The 11,698-nt window shown below is 35.5% G+C and overlaps 1 protein-coding gene across 4 annotated transcripts; it reads left to right on the top strand.

The window, feature by feature from the left end:
• The first annotated feature begins 1,333 nt into the window (after positions 1–1,333).
• On the top strand, positions 1,334–10,977 carry LOC104963476 (ABC transporter F family member 4). Of its 4 annotated transcripts, none has more exons than XM_010792067.1 (12): positions 1,334–1,644; positions 2,070–2,360; positions 3,413–3,676; positions 3,988–4,095; positions 4,416–4,460; positions 5,181–5,279; positions 5,424–5,462; positions 5,551–5,619; positions 5,894–5,953; positions 6,172–6,387; positions 8,003–8,254; positions 9,092–10,977. In XM_010792067.1, the coding sequence occupies exons 1-12, from the start codon at positions 1,542–1,544 to the stop codon at positions 9,769–9,771; spliced, it is 2,226 nt and encodes a 741-aa protein (XP_010790369.1). In that variant the 5' UTR covers positions 1,334–1,541; the 3' UTR covers positions 9,772–10,977. The 4 variants fall into 4 exon arrangements, with proteins under 4 accessions (XP_010790369.1, XP_010790370.1, XP_010790372.1 ...); XM_010792068.1 differs by having other exon boundaries at positions 6,172–6,357; XM_010792070.1 differs by having other exon boundaries at positions 6,172–6,297.
• The last annotated feature ends 721 nt before the right edge of the window (positions 10,978–11,698 follow it).

Consider the following 11,698-nt stretch of genomic DNA (forward strand, 5'->3'; position numbering starts at 1 on the left):
ATTTTGCTTGACATGACAGCCGATATAGCTGACATCTAGAAAATATACTTTGACAAGCAAAAAACGTTTTTTTGTAAAAATGTTTACTTACCAGACCACAATGGGCATCTGAGTCATTCTACAGAAAAGGTGGAATCTGGGTGATACAAATCTGCTGAAATATATTCCTTCTAAACATCTAAAACCTGTTAAATAGCAATAACTAACTCTTAACTTGATGAATCCACAACAAGTAGAGCTTAAAGTATTTTTACTATTTTTATATTATACAAAGCTTATTTACATAGGGATGTCACTGGTGTTACGTGTTACCAGGAAGAAGAGTAACACCAGTGACAATTTGGAGAAAACACTACTATTTTAACAAAATGGCTGCAATTTGTCAGAACAAATATGGCTTCAGTCAAAATCAAAATAGTTTAACTCTTCAATACAATACATTTTCCCATTCAAATGTTCACCATAGGGCTATAAAATGAGTAACACTAATGACAGACTTGAAAGACGCACGTAAAATTTGAAGATAAAATGACACCTTTAACAAACAAAGTAAGAAGTATCTTACTTTCCTTATGTCTTTGTCCACTGCACTGCCTCAAATGATCTCTTGTTACAGGAGGCACTTTAGAGACAATACATTATTTCAAAATAAAAGCGTTTTGTGTAGCAGTAACACCAATGACTTAATTTTGGGTGACTGGCATTTATTTGATATTATTAATAATAATTTGTATTTTTTTTTTACCATTTCAGTGTTATATGTAATGCTTGTAATATTATGTAAATATAAATTAGATTTATTTATTGAAAGAAAACTATAGGCTCCTCTTCCATGTATGACCAAAGTGACAAGGCAGTTCCTTGAACTTGGCATTTTAAATAAATTGCAATTTATATATAAAACAATTTTTTTTCGTTTTTTTATTTAGTACCATTGCAAAGACAATCTCTATTTATTCAACATATATAATGAAGTGAGTGAGTATTAGGTCAACGTCATGTATTTTGGTGTCTGCAAAAGTAAAGATAAATGGGAGGAGCTTGCATAATTTCTGGTCACCTGATTACAACTATAAAGCGTTGCCTGGTTACAGGAGGTGGTTCAATTTACCCACTGCCTCAATTTACCCCCTTCTCCCCTATGTAGATATAGTATAAATTAATGTTTAACAAATTTGAATGGTTATAGAGATATTTGATTCGTTCATTTACAAGTTTGTAACTCTGGGTTGATCACTTACGTTATGTTAATGTGTTTAGATTTAGATGGTCAGATTTCCAATTTATTGTGAAGGTGAGGGGAAATCGCGAGACCGGAAATAGGTGTTAAACCTCTCCCATTATTCCTGCTGCTAAACCTGTCCCATTATTCCTGCTGCTATTCTGCCTGGATCCTAAAAACACACCCGTAGGATCACCTGCGCAGGTATTAACTAGTTTATTTTAAAGCCTGTCCAAACTTGTTGGAGTAAAAATAACAATCCGGGAACCTTTGGACTAACTCTGTTGAGAAAAAGAATATCTGCAACAAGTGAAAGTAAATGCGAACAAGTGAAAGTAAATGCTTCAAACGGAGATTTTTCTGCTCTTCTGAAATGGCTCGTCGGTATTTCCTGACTTATTTCACCCTCACATCATTCCTAGGTGAGTTTGTCTCTTAAATGCTTTTGTCATTTTTATCCGGTTTTTAAATGTTTGTTTCGTCTTAAAAACTCGAGTGCACTCCTACTATTTCACTCACAGGCCATGCATGGACAGGTTAATGATTTATCTAAAGTTGAGTACAATAGTTCATAATATCTCAGTTAGTAATAAAGTGTCTGTGATACACACAAGTAGGCTACTGACCTTTAACTCTTTTGGTTAAAAACTCAAATTAATGTTGAATTTATACCGAAAGTTATTATAGGAATACAGCATACAACATTGAGAATGATCATACACCTGTCAAGTTATTACAGTTTTGCACAGATATTAGTTATTGTTATCATATCTTTCAATGTTACAACGAAACGTTTCCACATTATACTGCCTATATCTACACATTCATGTATTTTCTCTGTGTCTAGTTGCCGGACAGTCTCCAGAATATGCACTGCAGGGGGGGGAGGTGTCCTTAAAGCCAGGCGTCACTGGAAACCCTGATGGAATTCTGTGGAAACATAACGGCAACAAAGTGGTAGAGTTTAATGGCAAAGAGCAACATGTCTACAAACCATTTGAAAACAGGATCACTGTTGACTGGGTCTCTGCAGATATCCAAATTACTGACCTCAGGTTTGAAGACAGTGGAGAGTATGAGTTGGAACTAGAACTTAACAAAAAGTTGCAGCGTTTTTTGTATCAATTGGACGTCATTGGTACGTTTTTTTTTACTTTACTTTGGTTGTATGCCGTTTATCACATGAATATGTTACCATGATTTTATAGCAGGTAGTTAATCCTATAGCAACCCCAATGCCTTTAAATGACCTTAAAATAAAACCCAATGCACAAATAAATTGATGGAATGCAATAAGGAAGATGCCACTGCCAAAGTTTCTATTTTTTAGCAAATAGTTTTGCATTACAATGGATATTTAAATGTAAATGTGACAATGATCAACATAACATTCTTAAATGTTCAATTACGAGTGAAGTTAGTAGTGAATACATGTTTATTATCAATACAACTTAGAACACCTTGTAATTGACAACTTGTAGCTGATGATCGAGCTTGTGAGTCACTAGTATAAAACAATAAATGAAATAAGCATTGTTAGTATTTACAGTTTTAAAAAAAAAACAGAGTAGCAGTATCAAAGACATGTGGTTGCTTTCTTGAGAGCGTTAAAGCCCCACAGAGGACTCATCGAGTCACTGAGACAGGACTTCTCTCCCACACCCAACAGTGTCTGTTAGTTATGTTATTAATAGGTCACCTATAAAAAAGGATTTAATACTTTGTACATTTGATTTGATTGTTATGATGGCCTTGGTATCAGTTAAGATACTGTAATGACTCAAATCAACTACAGGTAGTACACAGTTTCATTCAGTGTCAAAGTAGGAATTACTGGGATTTGTTGTATTGCAGTATAACGTCAGGGTGTTGGCCTTAATGTCAGGATGTATACCAGTATTCAGATTTTGCCATATTTAACTGTGAGAACACTCTTTCCCTAACTTCAAACTAATTAGTTATAATAACCTTAACTCACTAATTATTTTTAAACAGAACAGCAAATTCCCTTATGTGACAGTGAAGATTAGTTATAATTGAAATGAAATACAATATATTTTTTCAGCAATTTATGTCCTTTATATCCTTTACCATGTGTAATATGTTGTTATTAGATAGAGATAAGGTAACATGATGGAATCATTCATTTAGGTGTGATTAATTGATTTTGTCCTTAATGCATTCATTAAGACAAGATTGCCAAGCCCACCATATCCTGTGAGATAAACGATGACAGCATCGGTAACATCTCTGGAAAGCTGCTGTGCTCTGCAAAGCCCGGAAGACTTCAATCCGTAAAGAAGTTGGAGTGGAGATCTCAAGGAAGCGTGCAGCCTGGCCCAGAGTTTAACATTCCTCTGGGGGGTGAACATAATGAGGAAGAGTACAGTTGTACAGTCAGCAACCCTCTGAGTAGTGAAACAGCTACATTCACTGCAAAGGATTGCTACCCAGGTAGGTCACTATGTTAACATGAACATTATTATTATTATTATTGACCCGCTGTAAGCTATTAGGTAACACCTGCATGTATCTGCTCTGTGTGTTTCACAGAATGAATACATTAATATTACTGATAGTAATAATGGGTAAACAAAGGTATTTCAAATGAGCTTCTTTATCTTTTAGTTTTAATATCAAGAGGGATGACAGGGTTCATGTCCAAAATGTAAACTAAAATGTTTATGTTGTATAATTGTTGTTTCAGTAATGAATGTAATGTCATAAGATGTCGTTGTAACATTTACTCTTGTGTTTCTGTGCAGTAAAAAGCTCATCTGTAGGAGTGACTGCCGGCCTTGTCAGCTTATTTTGTATTCTCCTCCTTGGGGTTCTTCTGGGCATAGTTTTGTACTGCAAACTACGCCATAAAGGTACAGTAATAGTATTACACCTTAAACGGAATTCTTTCAAGAAATTATTTGCTTCAACAGTAATATTAGCAAACAAACATGTGAACACTAATGCTCACATATTCAGAGCTATGTGTAACAGTTGACCTAATGTCATTTTAGTTCTATATGGAGCAAGGCTCTCTGTCATTTGGAGATATTAAGTCCTTCCAGAAGAGAACATTATGCATAACAAGCTATTTAATTGCAGTATAATTGTACACAAGCAGTCTAACTTTCAAACATATGAAACTAAACACAATTTGTCTTTGTTCTTTTGTGTCCTCTCACTCATGGTCCAGCATGTTTTGCAAAAGATGATCCTGAAAAACAGTCACCAAAAAAAGGTATGATATTGTCTATTCAAACCAAACAAATGCTGTGGCGTTTATAAATAACTAAGAGGATTTATTGATAATTAAAATTGTTTTCTTCTGAATTGTCCTTGAATAGAATAATCATTTTAATTGAATACTAATGTCTGCACAACTGAGATGGGAGAACAAGCAGTAAAGACAACAAATTATCAAAGAATAAAAAGTTTAGGTGCTCAAATAGTTGCGGTTTTTCAATAAAGAAAGCTCAAGGGAAAGCAAAGACAACAAAGGTAATTTTAATAAACATAATAGGAACCTGCCCCATTCTGGTCTTAATTTTTTTTCTCTTTTCTTTGTTGTAATTGTATAGAACATTGTAGATTACTTAAAGAGAGTAGTAGTTTAATGTAGCTGTTGTTAAGCCTGCATTGTACACAGGGAGTGTTGCAGATAAGAGCTATAAAGCAGAGATAGGCCATACCTCCAAAGCTGCACAATCCTTTCAATTAAAACAGCAGGCGTTTTGAATCTCAGAGCTTTTAAGAAGGCATATATTCATTCCTACTTGGGTCCATTTTGTAGGCAGTCCATGGCTCTCATGTGAAAACGCTTCTCAGCCTTTTATTAACATTACATATTGCTCTTTCATTGATTGTTCATTTCTTAAAGGTATTATTGTTTTCAAACTTTTTTTTAATGTTCAATATCATTATTTCATACCAGTGAGTAACATTATGTTTTGTATTTCAGGTGAAGAGAAGAACGAAGCAGAGAGTTCTGAAAAAGAGCTTCTTCTTCATCCCAGTCAATCCACACTACCCTCTAACCAGCCTCTCCATTTTAATCAAGGTAATAGAAACATGAAGCTACCTGCTAGAAATCACAGAAAGGACACAGATTCTGAATTAATTTCACGTTTTTATCAATTGAAGCAATTAAGGACTAAACCAGGATTGCAGTCTTTATTTGATTCCTTTCTTTTTTTGTTCACAGATCATAATATCGATCAAGAAGATGATACGCCACGAAAAGGTTCCAGTAACAATATTTTATTAACTATATCTTAAACATAGTATAAAGAATACTATATGTTGATGTGTGTGCTGTTCGCTGTTTACAGGGATGGTCAAAGAGCGCAGAAAAAGATTTGAAACAAGCGATTCTGGATATAACGACGGACCACAGATGGGTATTAAGTTTACCTTATTGTTAGCTGACAGCTGCAACTACTTGTTGTGTTCAGTTGTACCTAATCAATTTTTATAATCAATCAATAATTTATTTATCATATATCACACTTTTTTTTTAAATAGTTGACATTTTGAAGATTAGATGAAGGGATTTCTTTCCTAAAAAAGAAAAAAGCCAGACGTTTTTTGTATGAGTTAATTGTATGTTGATCAATTAATTGATTAATATATTGTTTCAATTTATTTTTCTAACTTTGGCTTTTGTTTGTTTAGGAAAAAAAATCCCGCAGGGTAAGCTCACAGACTCTGAGGAGGCAGAACCAAACCCCGCTGGTGTGTCGGACGTCCCGACAATTTGTTGTACATTGTGTGCATTATAAAGGATCATTTAAATGAAAGATGATTTATCTTCTGTTCATCAATTCATTGATCAATGTATTGTTTTCATGCTACTGTTGTTTGACTCCCACTTTCAAAGACTGCTCTGTGTGTTTTAATTTCTCAAAGTCTTCTTTTCCTTGAATTTATTTTGTTCTGTGTTTTTGGTTTAGAAAAGAACATTGTGTCTCCTCCTTCCCCTCGGCATAATGAGACAGCTTCTTCTCTGGATCTGAATAATCGAGGAGATGAAGATGCAGACCAGAACAGAGAGGATCTAGAGAGAGAAATCCCACAGGGTAAACTCACAGACTCTGAGAAGGCAGGACCAGACCCAGCTGATCTGTCGGAAGGCCTGAGTGAGGAATCCTCCATTCCTGAACAGACAGGTTTAGGAACTATAAAAGAAAGTTGGAGCTTGAATCAGATTGTCAGAGTGAAAAACAACACTAGGATGAGGAATAACAGAAACAAGATACATTTCAGCACAGTGAAAAGCATTTATAAAATACATAATTAGGAACAACTAATGGACAGGTACAACTAAACTTTTCTCAGAGGTGGGAGGAGTACTCACATCTTGTACTTGAGTAAAAGTAGAAGTACCCGAGTGTAGGAATACTCTGTTACAAGAAAAAAGTCCTGCCTTAAAAAGGTTACTCAAGTAAAAGTACAAAAGTATTGGCATCAAAATATACTTATATTACCAAAAGTAAAAGCACTCATTATGCAGATTGGCCCATGTTAGTATAATATATTATATGTTTTGATTATAATGATTGATCATTAAAGTGGTATCAAAGCTGGTAAAGGTGCAGCTAGCTTAATGACTCTGTATACTGCAGGGTAGCTTGTGGATTTACTCCAGGTGGAACTAAAGTCTGATTTAAGTGTTGATTGTTTCATTAATCCAAATCTGTAAAGTAACTAAAGGTATTATATAAATGAAGTGGAGTACAAGTAAATGATTTACCTCTTAATTGTAGTGGAGTAGAGGTACAAAGTAGCATACAATGGAAATACTCAAGTAAAGTAGTCAGACTGCAACGAGTCTGGGTGTGACCCTAGATAACAAACTGTCCTTCACTGCAAACAATGCTGCTACAACCCGCTGCTGCAGATACACGCTTTACAACATCAGGAGGATACGTCCCCAGCTGACCCAGAAAGCAAAAACACGTGGGTTTGCTATCCTGGCTCCAAAATGGTGGAATGAGCTCCCCATTGAAATCAGGACAGCAGAAAGCCTTCACATCTTCCGGCGCAGACTGAAAACTCATCTCTTTCGACTCCACTTTGAGCGATAGAATTATTAACAAAGCACTTATATACTAATAAAGGACTGGCTTATCTAAAGCCAGCTGAGTAGTACTTGAAACTATTAGCTCTATGAAACCTGATGTACTTATATGATTCTGTTTTCTTCAAGTTTGTATCTTGTTGGTCGAATACATTATTGTAACTCGCTTTGGATAAAAGCGTCAGCTAAATGCAATGTAATGTAAAGTACAATTATCTCAAGATTGTTCTTAAGTACAGTACTTGAAATCTACTTAGTTACACCTCTCATTTTTCTACATTACTATAGTGTGAGTAGATTCTGTGAAGGTGTACATCAGCACTAGAGGAAACACCCAGTTATGTTTGATTAGATATCTTTTGTAATATCTTACACACAAACAGAGGGTGCAGCAGGTTTTCATAAATGATTGATTATTCTTTGCAAACATAAACCTCCATGGAGTAAGACTGACTCAATGATTGTAACAATTCCTAGCAGTCAGGTTCACATCAGGTGAACTTTGTTTTGCTTTATAAATGATTCATCAGACCAAACATGATTCCTTTTCTGTTAATTAATGAATTGATCAATGTATAGTTTCCGTACTACTCTTACTAACACATTGCTTTTGTTGGACTTCCAATTCCCAAGATTGCTCTGTCTGGTTAATTTATCAAAGCCTTCTTTTGCTTTAATTCCCTTTTTCTGTTATTCTGTTTTAGAAAAGAACACTGAAGAGCATGAGAAAACTGCGTCTCCTCCTTCCCCTACACATAGTGGGTCAGCTTCTTCTCTGGATCAGAGTAATGTTGAAGATGAAGATGCAGACCAGCACAGAGAGCCTGCCGATGATAAAATCCCACAGTGTGACCCCTCAGACTCCGAGAAGGCAGATCCAGAGTCAGCTGATGTGTCGGACGTCCCGAGTGAGGAGAGCCAGTCTGACATGGAATCCTCCGTTACTGAAAACACAGGTTTGGAAACTACAACATTTAAGCTTGATTCAGATAATCACAGAGGAAACAAACACTGAGATGAAGAATAAGGACACAAAACTAAAGAGTGAAAAGCAAATATAAGATTGCAGTCTTTATATTATTATTTTCTTTTTTTGTTCACGGATCATATTATCGATAATCAAGAAGATGATCCAACAAAGGGTTCCTGTAACACTAATTTATGAATGATATCTTAAACATAGTATAAAGAATACTATATGTTGATGTGTGTGCTGTTCGCTGTTTACAGTGATAGTCCAAGAGCACAGAAAAACATTTGAAACAAGCGATTCTGGACAGATCTACGGATCACAGAGGGGTACACAAGTTGACCTTATTGTTAGCTGACAGCGGTAACTATTGCTTATGTTCATTTGTAGCTTATACATTTTGTGTTTAATCAATCAATCAATCATATTACTTATAATATATCAACAAAAAAAAGTGAAATGTTCTTAAAAACCCAAAGTAAAAAAGAAACGTTCAAACATTGAAGATGACTTTTTAAGCAATTATTCAAATGAAAGATGATTCATGTTTCCATACTACTTGGCAGATAAACATTTGTTGATGTTCTAGTTCATAGAAGAAAGATGGACGTTGACCAATGATGGCGTTTTAAAAAGTCCAAAGCTCATCATTTGGACATTTATACTATAGAACAAGTTAAAAGCTGGAGGAATTATATTGGATTGACTTTATTGCTATTTTGTTATTAAATCACCATGAAGTAAGACTGATTGAATTCTTGTGGAATGCTGAGGTCAGGTGCACTCATTATGCTCTTTTCTTTTACTGTGTGTTGTTTTTTAGAGCCAGAGAAGAAAGACGATGAGGCTGAGGAAATGCAGTCTGCTCCTGCCAGCGCTGAGAATTGTTCTCCCGCTCAGCCACCTGAGGACAGTACTTTTGGACACAAAGAGGACGCCAACTCTCAGGTCACTAAAGAAACTAAAGAGAAGAATGTCAGAGAGTCTGACTCATCGGGTGAGGAGGAAAGAAATGAATCAGACGACTCTGCCGAAGACGAACATTCGCCCACCCCTCCTGAACACAAAGGGTTAGAAACAACACGACATGAGCAAGATTTAAAAGCCGCAGAAGAAGAAACACACATAAGCCAAGATAACAAGCGAGAGGTCAGTGAAACAGTCAAACCGGTTTCCGAAGATGGAAATAAAACAGAAAGTGTAGGCGACTGTAAAGAAACAGATAAGGAACCAGATCTGTATTTAGCCACCTCCCAGCATTCTCAGAGCCCCACACCTAGCAGTACCTTTCAAGAGACTCCAGACACTGCAGGAGCAGAGCCAGATCAAGAAGAAGAGGAGCAACAAGGCCATGATAAGTCTAAGGTGCAGTCAGAGAAAGATAAGGGAGATGTTGTTGAAGATAAACATGAGGTCGAGTGTGGACGTGAAGAGGAAAAGCCAGGCAATGAAAGCCTTAGTGAGGATGAAGAAGAACAAAAGAAAAATAAAGTTGTTGCTTAGGCCTTTAGGCAACTTGACAAATATGAAAGGTAGAATTCAAGATGGAAGTTGATAACAAAAGTGCAGGTGTAAACACAACACATCAACAGGAAATGAGATCAATACAACGATTTTAAAGGTAGAGTTCAAGGACTATTTAGGAATGTATAGACAGTCAAAATGTAGAGAAATACCTGCTGTGGTATTGCAGAAAGAAATTGAAAAGATGGACATACAGCAGGAAAAGAAGCAGACAATTAGCAAGGGGGAAAAAAGTGGTTGATTCAAAGGTTATTCAAAAGATCAAAATGAAATCAGTAATACCATTATTTTATCTCCGTAACATGCAGTGAACGATAGAGATAACCATCTCTCAGAGAGCTGGCATGCTCTTGAAATGACTTTATATTATTTACATGTTTACTTGGCAGTGTGCAGGAGGTGAAGGGGTAGAGCACCAGGGTGTACAACTAACACATGTGTTGCTTCCTTTTTAAGATAACCCTAATTCTCTTATTTTTAGCTATAAAGTTATTTTACATATTATTCAACAAGTGTTCGATTAACAGCTGCATTGTTTTTTTCAATTGTTTTAATTGTTTGTCTTTTTAAACGATATAACTTGTCCACTAATAACTCTACATAATATGTTTAATTTATGAATCAAGGTAGTATAAATAAGAATGTATAACTCTAAACAATTTAACGGCACTAATCTTGTAAATGTTATATTGTGACCTTGGAAACATTTGTAGTTGGTTGTGCAGAGACTGTGACGTGCTCACACAATAGATGTTTGCCGTTTTTAAAATCTTAAAGCTTTAATGAAGGTGTTGTAGGTGAGTAAAATCATCAAACACAATAAATAATTTGTCTGGATTTATAATGGACAATATATGTGTTCACTGTACGATACTGTAAGCAATAGAAAATACATATTTGACCTTTGCTCCAAGTATTGATAACGTTTCATGTATTAACTTATTTGTATTGAGACCAGCTTATCACTGCTAATATTTGAAGTGTTTTGGAGCTCAGGGTATATTTCACATTATAAACTTTTAATGATTTATATGATATTTCCATGCATGACACTTAGATTTGTTTACAATGTGTTTTTTACCTTTCTAACGCTTGAGTTTTTGCTGATGATATTGTTTTCGAAATGTTTCACTGTCCTGGTTAGTAAAGGCATTTTCATTTTTAAATAAAAGCTCAGATTCTGCAGTTTTGTTTTTGTAATGACTACCAGAATATCATTGATGATTACAGGATTTGCTCGAGAGATTCGTTTAAAACATAAGAAATGGAGCCAGAAAGCTCCAGGGATTTATTTACAGGATAAGCAATGTATCATGGAGGAAATTATTGATGAAATGATGAAATAAGAGAAAAATAAGTTGATAAACTGATGGTGTGTTTGACAGCTTAGCACAGCAAATCTATAACAAAAAACACTTTCACTGCATTACCTGATACTGGTAAATAACTGTCAAGATGTGTGTGCGCCAGTAGGGGGCAGTGTTTATCAACTCTACACATAAACTGAATATAGGAAATTATGTTTTTTTGTATTGTTCTAAACACAGAGAAGTGAAGGACATCCTCATCTATAGAGGTAACACACCTTTGATAATTGTGATGCAGTTTTACAGGAAACAGAACATTTCTCTAAAGCATACGTGCATTTTGAGTTCATGGGGATGAGGAGTTGTATAACTGCAGTGTGTAGGAGTTTGTGCCACTGTTTATAAAGTGTCGAACTGAGTGGAAAGCTGCCACAGTCAAATCAACTAAAGCAGCTAGTGATAAAAAAGCAGGTTCACTCGCTGAATGGACGACAAGCTGGTGTAGATTTCTTAAGGTAGTGGCTGGGCCATGTGAGAAAGTCATGCATGATTAGTTTAACCTCTGAGCCACAGAGATGTCTGTGATCTGCTACCACCTG

Source organism: Notothenia coriiceps, unplaced genomic scaffold (genome assembly GCF_000735185.1).
Source record: "Notothenia coriiceps isolate Sejong01 unplaced genomic scaffold, NC01 NC01_scaffold00036301, whole genome shotgun sequence".
Taxonomy (NCBI): domain Eukaryota; kingdom Metazoa; phylum Chordata; class Actinopteri; order Perciformes; family Nototheniidae; genus Notothenia; species Notothenia coriiceps.

What these genes read in the sequence shown, in the direction of transcription:
- LOC104963476 (XM_010792067.1), top strand. Translation starts at nt 1,542, where the DNA reads ATGCGAACAAGTGAAAGTAAATGCTTCAAACGGAGATTTTTCTGCTCT. An exon ending in AAAACAGTCACCAAAAAAAG is followed by an intron (nt 4,461 to 5,180) that starts GTATGATATTGT and finishes TTTGTATTTCAG; the next exon opens with GTGAAGAGAAGAACGAAGCA. An exon ending in CTCCGTTACTGAAAACACAG is followed by an intron (nt 8,255 to 9,091) that starts GTTTGGAAACTA and finishes GTTGTTTTTTAG; the next exon opens with AGCCAGAGAAGAAAGACGAT.